Below are 21,630 nucleotides of genomic sequence, written 5' to 3' on the forward strand. Positions count from 1 at the left end.
CCTGAATCTGTCCCTAGGGCCCATCGGCCCCATGTATGGCCACCCAGCACGCCAATAGACAGCTCAGTATCAGGTTAAAGACCTGCCTGTCTGTCTGTTTGTCTGTCTTACCTCTCTCTGTCTACCCGTCTTGCCCCCCTCCCTCTCTGTGTATACTCACTGACCTCCCCAAACAGATCTTATCTCTCAACGGTCACTGACCGCACACCTGGGGGACTGCTTGGTAGAATTCTGGAGGTAGTTTGAGAAGATAGTTTATGGAGGCTTTGTATCCAGTCAAGTACCATGTTTTTTTGTCTTTTGAAATAAAAAGTAAGAAAAAGAATCCTGCTTTATGTACATGATGAATCAAGGCAAAAGTCAGAAACAAACTATTGAAGTGGTTTACTGTAACACATCAGGCTGAGTCAAAGGTATTGAGGCAAACGGTCTAATTCTCTTGATGTTTGAATCAGAGAAAGGCTTTTGTCTCATGCAGAATGTCTGCTGCCCTCTCAAAATGTTAAAACAACAGATGGCAAATGCTTTTGATTACTTCAAAGCCATGAGAGCTGTTAGCTATAAGACTAATCAGACACCCTTAATAAGAAAAGGCATTATGAAACCTACATTCCCAATTGTGTGTGTGTGTGTATATACACAAAAAACAAATGTGTCTGGCATGTTAGATTTTTTGAGTGATGTTTTTCTGTGTGTGTTGTCCAGGCAATGCCAGAGGCTATTTGGTGGTTTTCAGTATAGTACAACAAAACCTCATCACTCACCACCAGGCTTTAGGTCGACACCATGAAAGACACACGCAGCCTCAAGCTGTCAGGATGAGCTGCATGTGTGATTGTCAACAGAATGAGGGCAAAGCTGGGCAGCAGGGAGGACGTGCTTCCACACGTGCTTGAGAATCAATATGGGACTGCTGTGTGGCATACATCTATTACCAGCTAGAAGTAAGCACCTTCCATGAGAGCTTATTCCTGTGCATTACTTCCACTTGAAAACAAGTTGTTTTCATTTAGATTCATAGTCACCCTACGACAGTCCAGATAGGCCTTACTTGCAGTCCTTTAATCTCAAACAATTGGAGTAAAAAAATAAAATAACTGGACTGAAATGCCTGAAACCAATGATTGTTTTTTAGAGAATACAAATTTGGAGTCATTTCATGCAACCTTCACATTATCCCGTACCCTAATGCAAAGCACGCCAAAGACAGTAGGTGAAATGAGAGCAGCTTTCAGCTCAGTGTGTGATTTGCCCGCTGGCTGTCTTGCTTATGTGTACGGAGGTGCAAATGGATGCTTAACGCTCCAAGGGGACATACTTTCAGTTTGAGTATTCATATTCAGCAACATGCAACCAGGCGAGGGGGAGATGTTGGCCCACTTCCCCAGGGAGGTGAGCAGCGGGGTGGGGGAGAGAAAAGAAGAGAACAGTCCGGGCGATCAGAGCACATCAACACCCTGTGGCGGAGGACTAGGAAGAAAACTTCATCATTTAGTCTGGAGAAAAGGGGAAGGTGTGAATGGATGGTTTGAGGAATGCCAAGCACATTTGCAGCCTCAATAGAAGCATTGTTGTGGATGTTATGTAAACTACTACATGCTAGAAAAACATATAATTGTTTTTTGGTGTGACATTATTGAGTTGATGTTTATGCGATGTCTATTAAGTTATAGTGTAAAGGGTTTTACACATGTATTTGCCGTTCCAGAAAGGTACATACTGTATCAAATTTAAATGTTTTATTATTTGTAAACATGTCTGTTGTCTCTCGGTTGTGATAAGCCCAAGGCATGTCTCTCAGAACCAGGCTCCTAAGTGAGTGACACTTGGGAGAGCATGAATACATTAAGCTGTCAACATGTCTGCCCTCTGTGCAGTTTGCTTTAGATATACCATAAAAAGTACAAGTACAGTAGGCTACCAAAAGTAGATTTGAATGCATCAAATTTACTATTGCTCATTTGCTCACTCACTGTGACCTATGCAGTGGATAAAAGGATTGTAGGTACACGTTGCTTTTGACATGTGTTTGGTTAAAAAACAAAATCGAAATAGACCCTTTTGTGAATAAAGTCAAGAATGAAGATTCAAAATTATCTGTAAAATAAGACACTTTAGCATACAATGGCTTTGCTTTTTTTCCTTTTTTATTGGATATTTTAAGATTTCCTGGGTATTTTATCTGAAAGAAAACAAACCAATGAATATTATGAAACAATATTTGGGTTATGCCAATAATTATGACTCATAGGATCCATTAGTTCTTAACTGAGCTGTGAGCAACGACAGCACACCCTTTATATCGACGTACACACAACACATTTGGGGCTGATGTATTGCTAGTGATGGCTGACATAAATATCAATACCTCATGATTAATTGTCATTAGGACCACACTACCAAGAGTAATAATGAGATCAGAAAATGAATGGGCCTGCAAAGCTATCCATCACTCGCTCACAACGAAGGGAACAGTGACATTTGGCCCAGAGACTACAAGCAGAATTTCTGTGCCTGCAGTGTGGTTTTGAGGCAAGGAAGTCTAATGTTGGAACATAGTGTATAACCGTGTTGGATGGTGGGCATAATAAGCAATTTATGACACCATTCCTGTGATCCTGATATGTGTAACAACATCATTAGAATGAAAGAAGAAACAGCCAGGTGACCCTGCCACCAGATGATGCATCCATTATCTCTTAACAAGGCAGTTTGGACTGTATTATCATTCAAAAGAGCTGCATGTGATGTCTCTCAGCTGAATGCTCGTTTTTGCGTGTGAACAAGGATTGCTGTTGTTTGCATTTTTGTATATATATTTTCATTTCCCAGATTCTGTCCAATTACATTTATGTTTACATGAGGAATTATGATGATTCAATGATATGGAGGAAGATCATTCTAGAATCCTAGTTCATAGCACATAACAGGAAGAACACTAATTCAGTGCCTGTATGTGTAAAGGACTTTATCTCCACCATTTGTGCGGCTCACTTTCGATTACTGGCCCTGAGAATCAGCCAAATACCATGCAACACCTTCTCCATTAAAACTGTGTCAGTATCCATCTGTTCCGGCACCCACTCCTCAGCTGAGTTCATCAGTGTTAGAAGCACCATTTGCTTTGGGAGTATCTGCTACAAGGCCTCTTCCTCAGTCTTCAAGAGATCCAAGTTATGGATCCCCAAAGGATCATGTGCAGAATATCCGTCATGAAGCATTAATTCAAAATAATTCAAAAACCGCCAAATGCTTTTTCCAAAGACTTCACTACTCTTTCGGGGATTTTAGCACGCGATCCTGTGTCTGGGAGCATGTGTGTGTGCATACTTTTGTGTGTCTACATTTATGCGTGGTTGTGTGCATGCGTAGACTTTTGGTATCAGTTTCACACATTCAGTGATATTTTTCATCCATCTGCTACAATACTTCAGTACTTCATGTTCGCCGATGAAAGGGTTTGAAAATGTGGCACAAAATGGAATGCTTGTTTGGTCCAATATCTTAGAAGGCAGAGCAATCTAGGGATGACACACTTATTCTTTAGAAACACCAAACATATACATGTACTGTATAGTACCGCAACCACTACTATGAAATTTAGTTAATGGTATACTGAATGAGCCTTGAGAATAACAAAATCTTGCGTACTGCTCATCTCACCCAAAGTTGAGTGATTGGCACTCTGCAGTCTGTGGGAGCGCAAAGGGTTCTAAACCATCTTTGTACCACAGAGCACATGAGTCAATAACCATTTCTGATGAATTGGCTTGAACATTGATGTCCAGCATGGCTGGCTTGTTGCTAAGTGATAGGGACATGGATCAATCTATCCAAGGTTGTTTCCAGCTGTGAGATTTAATGTGGTGGCCTTTCATTATCACTAATCAAGGACACACCAGGCTGGCTTATGAAACAGTTAGGAGAAAATACATAAATGCGTGGCTTCTTTCATTTTGAAAAAGCAAAATAATCATAGCTGTTGGAAATTTGACTTCCATATTTTCTGATTGATGGATTTGGCACCTTGTTCATAGTGTGACATGACAAGGAATGGACTTGGTTCTCCACTCCACTATAGATATCTCCCCATGTGAACATGCCGAAGGGTGAAACCTGGTATCTGATCATTTCAGTGTGAGAAAGGTTCAAAGTTTCCATTATGTATTGATGGGAGCTGCATAGAGACTCCAGGAGGGTTAGGAAGACGTCCATTTTTTGTTTATCACCCAGAGTATTCATCTCCTGTGACCCTTGCCAGAGCCTCTGGTTTTGATTAAGTGTCAGTGTGTGCTTTATCAGCACTATCACAGTAGCCATCTCTCTCATGCTCTGGTTTCATCTCTCTTTTTCTGTCTTCTCTCTCCCCCTCTCTCATTCTCGGTTTCACTTTTCTTCTTTCTTTCTTCCTTTCTTCCTTTCTTTCTTTTTTTCTTTCTTCACTCTCTCTCTTCTTCTTTCTCTTTCTCCAACTCTCACTGAGGTAATTATCTTTCTTTCTTCAGTTTCCACAGTACCATTGTTGGAAAACGTCAGAGTGGAACACCGTACTATAGTGGAGTGAGTTGATCACCTTTGACATGGCTTCTCCAAAACAATGGGAGACAGTGCTTGAAGGTGACGTATGGAGTTCAGCTGTCTACATCCAATCAAAGATGGAGTGAACTCGTTTACTCACTGCACAATCAGATTTACAGACCCCAGTCTCAGCATACACCTAAAGAAGGGAACTGCATCTGTCTATAATGATTTGTTCTTTTACAAGCATTTAGTTTTCCCACATTTGTAAGGATTATTGTAACTGCAATATGCTGACAGTTTATGCAATGCTGCTTTATTTGAGTCTGTTCATTTGGGAAGTATATAGTAACATCTGCAAAAACCCACGTTCCATGGTAAGCTTATAAAAGTGAGATATATAGCACTGTTTAAGTCTCCTTCTCAGTGTTACGTTGGATACTGTACACTTTAGTACCATAAAAGTATGGGCTTGTGTATTACATACAGCATGAGCGATAAATCACTCTGTGGCCTCTTGTTGAGTCTGAAAACAATGAGCCATAAAACGTTTCATAAATCGAACCTAGAATTTCTCCTCTACTAAACTGCATCCCTTTGATAACAGCGGGTACAGTGAGGTTGTATCGGCCAACTGTCCGGGACTGGTTTGTCCTGCCCTCTTTAGGGTTGGGGCTCTGAAGAAGAAACACTTCCATTCAGCAGACCAAAACAATTCCAGCTCAGTTGTTGGTTATTTTGCTCTTAATTGTAATGGTTCATGTCCACAGTGCAACAGGCAGAAAGAGTGTGAGAGAGAGCGAAAGATGGAGAAAGACAGCGAGAAGGGTAGAGGAAAAGATAGAAGTAGCATGAAACAGAGGAAAGGAGGGGAGAGGAAAAAATAGAGTGGGAGAGAGTAAGACGGGGGGAGCGAAAGAGAGAAAGAACTACTCGTCGGGAGCACAATCCTATTAGATTACACTGTAAATATAATTTCCATTTCAAGGACTTTTTATTCATTAGCAGTGGAGCATTTGTTATTAGATAATTTTGTCTGGCATGCCCTTGTAAATTGTTACAATGTTTATTACAATCAAGTGGGGTACTCAGAAAGCATTGCTACAGCTTCAAATTCATCCCTTTCACAAATCTGTCAATGTCTGTTTGGATTCGTATTTTAGTTACTTACTTTTAGCTATTTACGTATTATGTAATGGATACTTTTCCTTTATACGAGTGAATGACACATTCTTGAAACACATCTTCTATACATAAAAATCAATTGTCTATATTTAAAAAATGATTTGGATTGTGTGGGAGGTGTATTCTAACACTTCAGGCCTGCGTGTCCGCAACACATGGTAAACACACTTTGAAGAATTTTTTAATCATCACATGAATCCCAGTCTAGAAAACATTGTGACATAAAGCATTCCTCTCTCGGCGACATACTGGCCTGGGCTTTGTGTGCTGTCGGTACATTTTGATTAATTTAGGACATACATTACACACGGGGCATTTCAAAACATGCCAGAAGTACTTTTTTCTTTTACGTTTGAATGAAGTTCCTCTAAACCACACAAGACTTTATGTGTTTTGGAAAACGGCGCAGAAACAAATTACAAGAGAGATATTGAACAATTGTTTGGAATATCACATGGGATATTCTGTGCTTGGAAATCCTCCTGAAAAAATGAATTTGAGAAATAACATGGAAGTCAATCAATCTATTTGTTAAATAGATTGTCCTGTAGATTTAGTTGGCATGTCACAATGATCACCCAAATTCAAGGGAACAAGGTAAGAGGCAGTTGATTTAGTAACTGTTCTGTGTTGAAGTCTGTTCAATTATACAGTACATCTCATATACGATGCAGGTTTCTGACTCTCTCTCTCTCTCTCCCTCCCTCCTTTCCTACTCGTTCTCTCTCTAGGGAGGGTCATAAATGTGCCTATACCAGTAGAGGAACCAGGGCCTTTGAACACCCATAAATCCTTGGCAAAGATAGAGGGCTTATGCTCCCAGCAGGACAATTCTTTATCCAAATGGACTTTGAGTGCAGTGTACCCCAGGGCATTCATCTATTTTACCTTCATTCAAGTGCTCTATATTATATTCCATCTTGCTGAACAAATCTGATGGACATCATTACATAAGTGTAATCATTTCCAAGCCATTTTATAGGACATGCTGTACAATTATTGATTTGGCTAAACAATAACAAAGCATCTTGTTAGATGTACGTGTTATGAATTAGTGATGTGCAGCTCTGGGTAAGTGAGTGTTAGCATACAGTGATTTCATCCATTAGACCCACTGGAGAGGTCATGTAAATATATATTGTTTTCATGTTATACAAAATGAAAGATTAACATTGCAGAGTGACATGAACAACATGTATGCCCACCCAACCGACCACTCTCTTTCCCTCTCACTCTATCTCTCTCTTTTTCTAACACACACACACACACACACACACACACACACACACACACACAGACACGCACGCACACACACACACACACACACACACAAACAAAACACACATATATAAACACATACTCAATTAAGAAGTGCTATATTTCCATGCATGGACAGCAAACACCCATAGCCAGACAAACTTAAACACAAAGACCTGCTTCAGTCTGTGTATGAGACCATTTGTGTGGAGCAATGCCTGTGTTCTCTGTGTTGTACATACCAGAGCCTATGAAGCTTGGGCCTACTGTTTCCACACTAACCACTGCATGGTGGTGAACAGTGGTTTCAGAGTTAGCTTTTAGATGTCCATACAGTCAAGGTAATGAAGAAAAGCTCTCTAATTAGAAAATCCAAAACCAGAATAAGATGTGTGTTTAGGGATGCACAACAGCCTACACAATTTAGTTCTATACCCTTTGGAATGAACTTTAATAAAAAACGTATTGTTTTACAGGGTCTCTCACAGTTTACAAAAGGGCAAATTAGAAAGAAACTCACATCCAGTGAAAGATACACAATAACAGTCTACTGTACAATGCTTATCCTTACATATGAATACACCACTACAGACATAAATAAATACCGACAAGCACTATTATGTACAGTATTTACAAAGCAGATGGTTGGCAGTATATAATATTCAGATCTTTGACAACATATAGAGTAACATGGTCATCATAGTTCTGTTGAGTGACAAGAGGAAAGTAATACAAAAGGCATCATGCCAGGAACATTGGGTTCTTTCATGCCGGATCACCAGACTGACTGAGTAAACATCATGTAATATAAGCTATTGTTTACCATAAAACATACTAATTAACATGTCCTCATGCGAGTACAGGGCTTGTTCCACAACAGACACACTATGGGGTATAATATGGTCATCGTCATCAGTAATGGACTGGAGCTGTGTAAAACCAGAATGCTTTCCTTCTTCAATCAAAGCGGGCCTTGGGTGTTTTCTCCTAGAAGAAGGACCCTCATGTTTGACAAGATTATTTACTCTCTCAGAATGGCACTATAATTTAACAACTGTGGGTGTTATGGGGAGTTATTTGGCTTGTATCTGAGGTGATTTGGGCATTAAATTTGAGCCATTCACGGTATCTCTTTCAGAGGCAGTACATGTCGTTTTTTTTTACAGATCAGTTTGTGAGGGAGAAACCTTTCAGTGGCAACACCACTGGTAGTTAAATATCTCCTGGATCTTTGTTGTGTAACAGGTAGGCCATTCAGTGCCTCTCTATCATAGGCTGGTGCTGCTGGTGATGTTTCCTAAGTCTGGGTCCTGAAAGACACAGAAAGTGACTTCAATCTACTGATGAGTAAACGGTGGCAACATGACCGTGAGGGGCTGGGAGAGACCGAGTCATTGTATGAGTGTCTGTGTGTGTGTATACATGTGTGTTTTCTTACGGTGCTGCACAGCAGGCATGGAGATCGGGGTGTGGAAGGTGCGGGTGACGGCGGGACCCTCCCCTCCTGTCCCGATCACCTGGACCTCCAGTCTGTAGAGGGTGGCCAGCCTCAGGCCAGACACCACCAGGAAACTACGCTCCTGGGGAGGAGGGGAGAAAAAGACGTGAAGAATGCGACAAGAACTACGAGCAATATGTTCTGTTTCATTTCGAGAATGAGCTGCATTGTCTTGTCTTGGAGGGCTTACCGGGGGCAGGATCTGGGACTGGGAGATCAGGCTGTTGGGCAGGTTGTTGTGGCGGCTGGAAGGGGAGACCTCGGCCCATGTGACCTGAAAGCCGGTCAGCTGTGGGGAAGCAGGAGGCGGGGCCAGCTCCCAGGCGAACACCACTGTGACGTTTCCTTTGTGAGCCATGAAGGACGCCGTCAGGTTCTCCACCTTGGTGGACAGCTTTGGAGGGGTCACCACCACTGGAGCAGATCATGAGAAGGAGGGAAGATAGAGAGTAAGTGGGTGAATCCACAGAATAAAGGACTCCTAGGTATATGAAGGGCCAAGATGTTTTGGGTGTTAAGATTTAGGCTGCCACAGCTCACCCATTGCCCCAGGACAGGCGATGGTTTTTGGTCTCTTGGCTTGGATGGTGGCACAGGAGGGAGTGAAGAAGCTGGTGCTCTCGACTTGGGGCCGACCCTTGGTGCCCAGAGGCTGGAGGAGGACCTTGTACTTACAGGAGAAGAGCAGACCTGGAAGGCTGATGAAGTTCTCCTGGTCCAACAGAGACAATAAAGAAAATCAAGTGGAGGTCAGCCTCCAGCTTAGACACACGGGCAAGCTGCATTGCCTCATGCTCTTTCACCGGGTTTGTTTTTTTTGTTTCGGGTGGACTTGGGTTACCTGGGTGATGACCTTCTCCATAGGCGTGGTCTGGTTGTGTCTGCAGTATTCTGGGACCCACTGGACACGGTAGCGCACTACAGAGGGGTCTGAAGGAGAAAAACACGTCACTTTTCTAAAGGACCATGGGAAATGCATGTACAGAACAGCACAGGGTGCAAAATAAGGTCAATTGAATACAGGAGGACGTAAAAAGGAAGCATTAAATCTGATTTCCTCATGCATGTGTAATACTACAATGTGTTTACTATCTTAATCATTGGTTGGATGGCAAATATGACAAGATGGCAAGGAGGCTGACTCTCTGAAATCCTGTTCGTACACATCACAGTCTCAGGCATCTGCTGTACCTTACCAGCTTTGAACAAGGCACCCTTTGTGTCAACGGCTGTTAAAAAGGAATTATAATCTCTCTGTTTACACGACCACAGAGACAGGCGGTGTTCTGCGTGAGGCTGGAGGATTTCCTCTGGGACTGTTGTGGATTAATATCGGGGCAGGGTTATGTCTGGGGTTCCCCTCGCAGAGCCTGGCTTGTGTCGCAGCTTACCTGGGCTGCTCTGCCAGTACACTCGCACCTGCAGCTGCCCGCCCTGGTAGAAGGGCGTGCCCACATCAAGCACGTCTGATGGGGGTCCCACTGGCGTAGTGCTGGAGCTGGCTCGCCGTTCCTCCTCTGAGTTTTTCAAAAAGGACCAACATAAGTCTCATCAAATCCAACATTGTGATTTGAATGTCCAACCTGCAACCTTGAAATTGGAATCCTAAAGGCTTAAGCCGGTCTTGTCTGGACTGGATTGATCTGTGTACATCTTATTTGAGTACATAAGTGAAGACAGGTTTTTAGCTGGGTGTGTGTGAGACATACTGAGCTGTGTGGAGAAACGGAGGCTGGCCTTGGGGCTCTTCAGGGGGGTCTGTCCCCAGTAGGACACAGCCTGGACCTCCACACTGTAGCTCCTGTTGGCCCGCAGACTGTCCAGGTCCACATAGTCCTGCCACTGTACACAATACACACACAGACACTCAACACATTGATGTAATATGTGTATATTGAGAACAATATATGGATGGGTTTCTCATAGAATTCCTCTTCTTTCTACATTCACAGTTGAAACTTGTCTGAAAGGGCCAATAATTACTGCGAAAGAGATAAAAGGTAAAGTAACTATTTGCATGCTATTATAATTTCCTTTTGTGAAAGAGAGCTGAAAGAGAGCTGACTTTGGCTATTCCAGATCCATAATTTGCAATGAATTTGCCATAGGGGACAACAATGTGGTTTCAGTTGGAAGCATCCAATTCAACAGTTTCATGCCATCAGAACCACACTCTTGTTGTTTATCTACTCATTCTTAATTGTGGCTCGAGGACAGACAGGATTGGCTTAGGAACAGACCTCCACATTAGTCCTTCCCCAGGGGAAGCTGTGATGTGCCAGCGTGTCTGAACAAAACAAGGAGAGACAGGGACTCACCCCTCTCACAGTCTTCCTCCTCTTCGTCTTGGATGACGTGGTGGCATCCTCGGTGGCAGTCCAGCTCCAGGCCACCTTGATGTGGTGAACGGGGACATCCAGGTCTGGGGACACAGCCCACTGCACCCTGACGAACACAACCCGGCCAGTGCCAAAAGTCATGTTGGTCACCCTCAAGTCAGATGGGGCAGGGGGTTTGGAGGGGTCTGTGAAGGATATCACTGTGTTATCAATTGTGAGTCACTGTCAGTCCCAGGACTGGAGGAACCAATAAAATGACAAGCAAATGTCCATTAAAGCCATGTAGGGTAACTGTGGAACTGTCGATGGCTAGCAGCCAAAGTAATTAGTCTGGATTCAACTTCATTACAGTCAGTGCATATTGCCTCAGGGTGTTTTAGCCCATCTCTCTGTCTCTTTCTTTCATGCTCTTTCTCTCTCTCTCTCTCTCTCTCTCTCTCTCTCTCTCTCTCTCTCTCTCTCTCTCTCTCTCTCTCTCTCTCTCTCTCTCTCTCTCTCTCGCTCGCTCTCTCAAACACACGCACGCACACGCACTCAAACACACAGACAATTACCTTTTCTGGAGTGGATGTGGCGACTGGGAGTGGTGAATCCTCTTGTGCCATGGATGTTCACTGCGGCAACTCTGAACTGGTACCACCTGCCAGCACGCGTGTCGGCCAGCCAGGCTTTCTCCTGCGTGGTCTGGGAAGACAAGAATGGAGGGAGTTGTGGGGATGCAGAGAAAAAGACAACAATAACTGAACAAGCAAAATTCAACAATATCATCCTATTGTATGGCGTCAAAGCAATAGGATTTCCCAGCCACTAAGCTAGCCTACTGGTAAAAAAATGAAGACAAAAGTGTCACCTGTGCTGCTGTCTCCCAGGGGGTAGCCGCGTCCTCGCTCGGCTGGATACCGTAGTTCCACCTCCTCTGGAGGACATAGACGACGGGGTCGGCAGATACATTGAACCTAGAGGACCAGCGCACCTCCAGTGGGCCTGAAGGAAGCTCCTGGAAGATCAACTCCTTCCTGGGCTTCAGAGGAGCACCTGGTCGGGGGGTTAGAGTGAGCAAAACACACTTTACATTTGGAGGGGCCTGACATTGCGTAAAAGTTCCCCAGCGTTTGAGTGTTCCGTCCTTTGACACCGTCTGCCTGTGGCCTCTCTCGTTCTACCTTTGTAGAGGTTCTTGGGGGGCTGGCAGGTGTGCCCACATCCATTGGAGCAGCACTTCTTTAGGGTGGAGCATTCTCCGTCCTCCTCGCATGACTCCACGCAAGCCGCCGCGAAGCCGCTAGCTTTCTCCGGAGGGGGGCACTCCCCCTGTTTCACCACCACAACCGACTGCAGAAACTCACAGCTCGTGAGGCACTCCCCGTGTTTCTTCTGGAAGGAGCGCTGAAAGGGTGCGGAGGGGGGCAGGGAGACCAAGCACATGTGCTTTACTACTAAAGCCAGATGACTTATTAAAAGAGAAAACTGATAGAAAAGATCAGTGTCTGATTACTTTGCTTTCTGGGAATAATAGTGGACTGAAGAGGACTGTGGGAAAATATTTTTAACATTATCACTTTATTTTGCCTGGATGGTATAATGCTTTCGTTAAACACCAACATGTTTAATGTGTTATTATGTACATATGACAAGTATGGCACTGTAAAGCTTGTTGATAGGTCATTCACAAGAGAATGCTACACATTATAAGACAATAAGTAAGAGCGTTATACCTCACAAAGGTCCCAACACTGACTTCTCCTCTTTATCTCCCAGGAATCCTTGCAGGGCTCCAGACACTGTAAGCAAAAAAGAAACTCTTGACACCGTTTGAATTGTCTTAACTTTAATACTGTTGAAAATGAAATAAAACAACATCTTGAAGTGTGTTTAGAAGTGAGTTTGGTGTAGCAGGTTGTCGGTCAGAACTGTTGTCCTCTCCCTCTGAGAGTGTCTCCCTGCATGAGTAAGCAGGACGGCCAAGGGGAATACTCCTATTTCCAATTTCATGCTGTAATGAAACACAGTGGTAGCCATGGTGGAGGTGGAAAACTTTGCACAAGGGCAGACTGTACAGAGACCATCTAAATGTTACTGTGTTGCCATTGAGTCGTATCCCCCACAATACAGTACACACCCTGTGAACATGTACCCCTCAGACATGTCTTTTAGTATTATAGAGGCAAGAGGGACACAGTGACGTTTTAAGGATGTTTGAGAGTGAAAGTAAGAAACACGTTTGACTTTTATTACAGTCGAGGAGTGTGTATAAGTGTGAATGTGAGTGTGTATGTGTTAAGGTGAGAAAAGGGAGAGATGGGTGTTGTTATTAGCGATGGTTGGAAACTATGAATAATGAGAGAGAAGGAGGCGTTTAAATGCAGCTGAGGTGCTCACTTTATGGAGCAGGAAATGCAGAAACCCTGCTGAGCCCCAATGCCCCATGGCAAAGACTGAGGGGGGCTGGAGGGGTATCCTGACATTGAAATAACTGTTCCATTCCAATCATCACTCCTGCAGCACTCCGACAAGGTCTAGCTTCCACATCAGTAATGCTCATACATCACTCCCAGGCTCCTTGAGAGACGTCCCTGAATAGTAGCTCGTACAGTGCGCACCGACAGATCTCAGAGTGTATAGCATCCCAGAGTCTGGCATTCTCGTGGCCATGTCTGCTGTGAGTGTGCCAGTCCTGCCACCTCTTATCTAGCCACACTGGTCTCTATGAGGAGATGGCTCCTCTAATTCATACTGACGGTATGCCACCCCCCCCCCCCCTCACCCCCACCACTATTGTGCCCCAGCGTCAGTTAGTTTTCCGCCCCATTTCAATCTCCAACCGAGCATTTGCTTTTACCGACGCAAATAAAGCTGACTTCTGGGACTCTGACTGACAGTGAGTGGAGGAATGCGAAGGCAGATTCTTTTTGTCCTTGGTGCATAAATTGGATGCGAGGCTGGAGGTCAATCCTGATTTAACTGTTCACTTAGCTCGAAAATGTTGACCTGCTCCAAATTGGACAACTATGCTCACTCTGCAGTGTGCATGTGCCCATTCTGCCGTGAAAAGGAAAAACAGCTCTCTGTAAATGTCCAGCAATAATGGGCCGAGCAACTTTCTTGCTGATCGAGCATAACGTTGCTCTTTTTGGTGCCGGCACTAACCCACAACAATGTTTGATTCTCTGCCTAGATTACGCCCTAGAGGAAAAATCCACTGTCTATGTCGTTGCTTCCAATTTCTCCAAATTGCACCAGCTTTGAGTGGCTTCCAGAAACCATTCTCATGTCAAAACCAATCTACAGTTTTCTGTTGAGAATACTCAATTGTGTCATGCAGTACGGTTATGTTTGAGGCGAAGAAATGTAGCACCAAAAATGGATTCTAGGCCAGGGAGTGTGAGGTGACTAATGGATGCCAAACATTGTTGGACCGACTAAGACAGTGACGTGGTATGCGCTAATGGTTCATATAAGCATTCTTACTTAGGGAGCTGAGAGGCCAGTGTCATGACATAGCAATTACGACAGTCCGTAGCACATAAATGAGGAGTTAGTATGATACTCCCATAGCACGCTAAGCTCCCAAATGAAGAAGTGACTGGACTTAGAGTCAGAGTGTGCTAATCATCCACAGTAGCTCTAATTGACTGTCTGCCTGGAGGAGATAGTGACAGCAGGATTAGCATTCAGTCATTATCACAGGACTCTGCAGACAGCATGACATCAGGGTAATTGACCATGGGCTGAGTGAAGGACTAGCTGACAAGACATAACTACCATGTAAAACAGTTAAAGTTTTTTTACAACATTGCTTTTTCCACTACTTCTGTTACACATGCTGTCAATTAGGAGAGTCTTTGGTAAACATAGTTTACTCACACACACATACATACAGTATGCGGGTTGTGTTACCATCAAAACATATTACATGCATATTGCAACGCAACAAATTGAGCCAGTTCACTTGACATGCAATGATTTCTTCAACGAGAACTCCTTTGATCAAATGCTGCAACACATGAAAGGGAGTGATATTTGTTTGTATTTGTAGAGATATTTTAGGAACAGGACAGATATGAGTCAAATCTTGGAAGCCTATCAAATCCCTGTTGAAGTAGTATTACAGGTATTGCAGGAATAGAAATAGACTTAGTAAGAATACATGTTTTCTCAACAGTCTTTTATGGCTTCAAATTAAGCAATTAGGTGCCATATAATTACTTTCTATTTTCAACAGGATTTTAATTGAGAGGGCTCGTTCTTAATGACTGAATCATTACACTTAACTGAACATTGATTGTGAACAAAACAATGTGAGCCAATACACTAGCATGGCCCAGAGACGACAGAGGGAGATTTGACCTTGGAGATGAGGAGAGATGTAGAAAAATTATTTTCTCAAACAGAGGTCAGGACCTGACTTTTGGACCTTTGAATCTATGGTGCTGTCATACGGACAGCCACCACCAAACAAGCTTTTACAGCAAAAATAATAACCAATCGAGATGCCATTAAAACTGACAGCATTTTGTCTCATAACATTAATTAGGTACAATTAATGGACTAAATCATTCACTCTGTGATGATCTTAATGCAGACATACATCTGTATCTGCAAGAGGGAGCTTTGATAATGCAGTTTATGGGAATAACCTTATCGGCAACATGTCGGCAACATTTCACAGTCTTGTAGAGAAGACGTGGTTATCGAACTGAAGGCCTGCTACAGCAAGTTAATGTCTTCATTAACACAAATAAAAATACCTCATTAGTCAAACGGTCAATTTGACTATATTATATATATTATTATATTCTGGGGATGGCAGGGGTGAAATGCTGAACCTCTATGCATCTCTATCCATCTATGCTGAATCTCCACACATGACACATAATACTGTATATATCCACATAATATACGTTGTGGAGAAATGGCGCAACCCAGCCTGCAAAGCACTTGTTTGTGCCTGTAGTGGTTGACATGATGAATGAATGTGCACCCAATGGGCCTAAATGTGATGTATAGAGGTACAGTACATTACTGTACCTTGTTCGGTGATGTATGGTATTATGCTCTTCAGAGAACTAGGTAATAGCAGCAATGGCAAATGCTTGTATAGTGATTTATGGTACTATTTTCTATCATGGTGACTTACCCCGAGGGTTCCTTTCTGAAAATAGACTATTTCCTCAGATTATTTCACAATAGATATGACTTCATTCAAGCAATGGTTTTGTATGGTATGATGTTTAAATCATGTGTGTTACCTTAGCACATTGTTTATGGCTTTGACACCAGCTGAGGGACCCGTTGACCTGTAGAGAGCAAGGAGAGGATGTGAGAGGAGAGAGGGAGAGTGAGAGGAGGGAAAGGGTGTGATGAGTCAGGGTTAAACTGTCAAATACTAATGAAATCAAATTAAATTGTATTCTGTAGTACCACTGATACAAGATTGTAATATAATCTGAAGAGACAGGATAGAAAATAGAGCATGACTGTAGGAGGCCAGAACCTCTTCTCCGGAATTATACTCTACTGGTATTGACCACCAGCATATCATAGTTGAACATTCTATGAAACACATTCTCTTTCAAAACCCTCAGACAGGAGCTTATCAATATGGAATCAGTGAGAGTTCTAAGCACTGAACTTGCTGGCTGGAATCTGAGGAAACCCGAAGATACTATCATCTTAATTATGTCTGACAAAAGATTCAGTTTATTGGCCCCTACTGCTGAAAATGAGCATTCCCACTCTGTCAAGTGGTAACAGTCAGTCATTGTTATGCAGTCTGACATAGTATCCACTGCAGATAAGGACATATCTGATCTATGTCCCTCACAGATGGAGAGGGAGGGATTGACTCGTCCATTTAGCAATGACCCCGCCACATCCTTCCAGGGTAGTCATAATACCCGTCATGTCTTGACCTCTGCAATAGGTCATAAATGAATTTGTGGTTTCCATTCCTACGATAATGTCTTTTACAAGTGTCACTTTTCCCTGATTCTCTATGGATATACAATGCACACTGTGTTTCATAATAGGCTACTGGGAAAATACAGTACATTCTTGTTTTGCATTACAAAGAATCTAGGGCTACTTATTATAGTGGAAGCAACTTTGTACTGTAAATAGGCCTGTAAAAAGTACATATGTTTTGTATGGGTGCATCTCCCATATGTAATGGTGGGCCTCAATGTGATCATGCATGTCTTTGTCAGCTCTGTGTGGCCTAATACAAAGATGGACCAGGACATTTCTTTTGCAGTAGGGCACATATCTGACTGAGGGGATCGGTATGGATGTAATCAGGATAACAAGAGTGTTTTTAGTCAGGCCAGCATACCCCAAATGGAAAACAAGTATGGAAAGAACTTTTAATGAGGGACATACACGTGCAAACGCACATACAAACACAGGAGGCATCATCATGTCAACATCAATCTGCTTGAAGGTTTGAGATTTTCGCCATAGCTGTCTGTTATGGATAAGGGATGGATGAAATGTAATCCACGTTAAGGAATTTATCAAATGAGTATGGAATTATTTAAAGCAAATTCATAAACACATGATTTAAAGCACATTTAAAGCAAATTTAATTGGGATATACTTGAGCCTTTAGACTGTCACACATAAATAGTGATGAACGCATACGTTGTGATACTATTATCCTATAGTTGGGTCGATTTCAGTCAAATTTACAGGAAAGTGCACGCGCTTTTTGAACTTACCTGAAAGTGTTTGGAGAACGTCGTGATGCTCGTGCTGTGTAAACTGAGGCACCGTGACGCGCACCTCGCGCGGAAAATACTATTCATAGACGAAGAGTCGTCCTGCTTCTTAGCATAAACATTCCCCAGGCTCAAGAAGAAAATAGTCCACAAACAAAGTCTCGTAAAAGCATCTATACCTTTAAGCAACATGATTTTGAAGCACTGTTGTCTTGCGTCGGTGTAAGCAGGTAGGGATATCGGACATTTAGTGGATGCGGTCAGGGACTCGGATGAAACTTCAACCATCACTAAGGGAGGAGCCACCATCCCAGGCCGAACTTCCAATGGGAGTTAAGAGAAACGCCGAGTCTATTCAGGTATTTTGTTTGCAGGTTTACCTGGTTGTCCATTAGGGCTACAGTTTGGACTCCCAACTGCTGTTGGTGGTATCTGTTTCAGCCAGACCACCCAACTCATTCCCCAAATGCCGTTTGAGTTTCGTGTTGTTAGGAGTGTGAATCTATGAGCTGTAATGCCCCACTTTTACTCCATAATTATTGCTGAGTCTAGGCACCATTATGAAGGTTACATTAACGCAACAAATGCAATTCTATAGATTCAAATGACTCAAAGGTGGTGTAGGTTGACACTAAAGTGTAGGCCTGTTTTATACACAGATCTTGTTTAATGAAGTAAGACAAGAGAAGCATGCATACAAATAAGAACAAGTTCAAATCATTGTATTCAAATGAACTAATCTAATGTAGGTATTTCATACGTTAATATGTGTGTCATATTAATCTAGTTATCTAGTTCATCTATATTACAGAGACGCGTTTGTGTCCAACAGAAACCTTTCTAGCAGGGAGGAAGTCCTTTATTCCAGGGAACCCCATAATTTTCAACGGTAGCTGCAAAACAACTATTTTACGGAGTAAACCATAAAACTAAACACTACCATATCTTGCAAGGTATCTCTCCACATTTTGGCACTCATTTACCTTGCCCAAGGACAGGAGGAAGCGTGACGTGTAGGAAATACTGAAGAAATCCTCTTTCTCACAAGTATGCTGTAATGGCCCCTGCTTTGTATGGGAGTTTCCTAGGGTGTTAATGAGGTACCCATTCCTCTGCCCTCTTAGGATTTATGGGGCAGAATGCTTCATGGAATCACAGCAGCTGTTCTGTCTGCAAAGTAATGAGCGTTTACAGGTGAGGGATTTTAACACTAGATTTAGAGCCAGTGTCGGGTCAGCTGCATTTACCTTCTTCACTGAGAAAATCAACAAACCAAGTGTCTCTAGACCCTAGTGTTGCTTGGTTCTCAAATAACTATCTTTGGGAGCTTTGCCTGCTGTTAGAATGCCATGTAGCAACTCTCTAATTGATTTTGAGTTGCTTTTTCAGATAAAGCTGTAGAATAACGATAGGCATGGCTCCCCTGGTGGTCAACCTCAGATGACTGTGAGAAATGCATCACTTCATTTTCTCTGACTTCTCTCCAGTTTTGAAAGTTGCTCACAGTATGTTTTTCTTACAAATATAAAAAAAATAACTTAGGGGGAAAAAAATTTATGACCTCATTACGGTCCTGTGTGTATGCCAGTTATTATATAGTGTTTAATGTGCGTGTGTGTGCGCAGACCTGGGGTGGGGAATCCTAGCAGGTGGTGGAGGGAGCATGGTGTTGGTGTGGGGTCCTGGGGTCTCCTGCTGACTGCTGAATGATATTTCCACATCCCTCCCAGCGCCCTTACATGGGGAAGCCTCCTTTAATAGAGATCTCAGCTCATAAAGTTGGGGATCCCCTGTGATTATAGGAGTGTGCATTATGACCTCCTTGGGCGTGACACAGGTTTGTTAGCTACTTCAGCTCTCATTACTCTGGTGGGGGGATCTCTAGTGTGGTGCCTTTACACTCACACAGAAACAATGTGTTAACAGTAGAGTATTCCGTAAACAATAGACAATTCTGCTTTCTGTCTTGTCTAGGAAAGGTTACAGGTAACATTATACTAAAGGCTTATTGTGATGTATGTGAGTAGTTATCACTCAATATATTGATACTGTAGTGACATAATTATTGACATGGTGCTTGTTCTATGAGTAATGGCTTGTGGGCTTCAATACAGTGTCCTATTGATTGTAGGAGGCTGACATCTCCATAGGAAAACAGTTTATCTTCATAAGCAGGGTGAAATATTAATGTATTAATGTGAAGTTATTTAGATAATAGTGATAATCACAGTGCCAATCTTAAACACACTATATAAAATTAATCCTAATCAAGCATGAATATGTGAGACACAAGGCCTGATCAGGGCAGTCTTTATACTGTCTGGCAAAACAGTGTGACACGTTACATTTGTAAGAGCTCTATTGACATCTAGTGGACAGAAGGTGTCATCATAGTTTTCAAGGACAGCAAATATTAGTCTGTTACATACTGTATGTGATGTGGCATAATGACAGGTATGACACAGAGGGCCCTCTACTTTCCAGCCACATATGTTACAGTAATCCTGCTCCAGCCAACTGCTTCTTTGATTTATTTGGTGAAACCACTATCAATCCAACTCAAACAGGAAGAAGGTGAGAAAGATCAGACAAGAATGAGGTGCATTTCTCATATTTGAATTTATATATGACAATTTTGGGGTGTAGTAAGCATTAACACACAAATAGGCTAAAATTCTATGAACTTGGAAAATTACAATAGGTGTAATTCATACATGTAATGCAGTCAGATAATCTGAAACGTTCCTCGGTCATCGATTAAAAAAAATTGATCAAATATCAGTTTTTCATAGAGATTTATCAGTTGCAGCGATCAAAAGGGCAGCATCTGACATCGATGCTGGAATTAAGTCCCAGAATTGTACAATTTGATTTCTTCATGCATCTCTTGAAATATGAGATAGCTGAGGAGGAAGAAGAAACACAAAAGGTTTTAAACACAATACAACCCAGAGACATTTTATACTTTAAATAGTACTGGTTTACCAGTTAATCATTTGTGACTGGTTACTACTGTATATCAAGGACAATTCTGCTGTTCATGGATAATACAGTTACAAAACTATTATGATATAAAAACAAAATTAATCAAATACATCACTGTCATCTTGGTTAATTACATTCCTTGTAATGTATTTGCATGCAACCAAAGTGTCTGTGAACTGAGTCTTGTCTGTTATTTTATTGCAACTGATGAGATACATTTTGTATGCTGAAATATTTGGAACTATTTCAAATAGTAATTAAAACGGGCCTGCTGGGACTATACACTATGTTGACAGAGTTAGATAACTGTACTTACGGAGTGGAGGCTTGAAAATAACCGAGCCACACACGTCAAAGCCAGATGGGCAGGTCTCTATGGTGTTCGTGCAGCGTGAGCCTGGAGAACCTGGGACACATCGATTGCACTTCAAGCTGTCTCCTGGAGAAACAAGAAACCAGCCTTGTCACTTGCAGCCTCCAGAAGATCATATTAATCATAAACAAACTGAAATAGCAGGGGAAAGTGAAACTCTTCTAGAGTAGACTTACCATAGCTAACTGCCAGGAGGAGGAGAAGGAGAGCCGAATATACAGCTTTCATCTCACTTGCTATTCAGGACTGTCATTCCAGAAATAGAGAAAGCCATGAAAGACTTGCCACACAGAAGATACCATGTATTATTAGTTTCACAATGGCCAGTCACAAAATCTTTTGACAACACCCAAATAGCTCATGAACACATGTATGTATTTGTTCAGCTCATGAATTCAATGTCTTGGTGCTGCTAATGCTGAATGCCTCTGAGGATTTTCTTTTGATTAGTAATTTACTATTTACCACACTGATCAAAGTCATGGAATTATTTGTTGATGTGATCTGTCATTTAAATCATAGTATGTATAATATTTGTTCTGATCTCATAAGGCATGCAAACAACATAATTTTAAAAATCACAATATCCTGATTGTATTTATTTGTGAAGACGTCTTTGTTCTTTCACAAATAAATAAAACTTTGTACCATGAAGTTAGTGGTTATCCAGTTTTAGATAAGATATAGACAGGATCTCACCTGACTGTGTTCTTCTTGGATGAGTGAAATGTTTTCTGTAGTCTCAGTCTTTCAACTATA

At 42.2% G+C, this 21,630-nt stretch overlaps 1 protein-coding gene across 1 annotated transcript; it reads right to left on the minus strand.

The window, feature by feature from the left end:
- Positions 1 to 7,002: 7,002 nt before the first annotated feature.
- anos1a (anosmin 1a) lies at positions 7,003 to 17,783 on the minus strand. Its single transcript, XM_062447510.1, has 14 exons — positions 17,514 to 17,783; positions 16,047 to 16,094; positions 12,513 to 12,578; positions 11,961 to 12,183; positions 11,648 to 11,832; positions 11,352 to 11,481; positions 10,777 to 10,982; positions 10,168 to 10,300; positions 9,850 to 9,975; positions 9,300 to 9,388; positions 8,999 to 9,170; positions 8,649 to 8,872; positions 8,399 to 8,540; positions 7,003 to 8,270 (listed from the first exon to the last, which is right to left on the minus strand). Exons 1-14 carry the CDS (start codon positions 17,703 to 17,705, stop codon positions 8,215 to 8,217), a joined length of 1,992 nt encoding a protein of 663 aa, XP_062303494.1. The 5' UTR covers positions 17,706 to 17,783; the 3' UTR covers positions 7,003 to 8,214.
- Between the last annotated feature and the right edge of the window lie 3,847 nt (positions 17,784 to 21,630).

This window comes from Osmerus eperlanus, chromosome 21, assembly GCF_963692335.1.
Source record: "Osmerus eperlanus chromosome 21, fOsmEpe2.1, whole genome shotgun sequence".
Lineage (NCBI taxonomy): Eukaryota > Metazoa > Chordata > Actinopteri > Osmeriformes > Osmeridae > Osmerus > Osmerus eperlanus.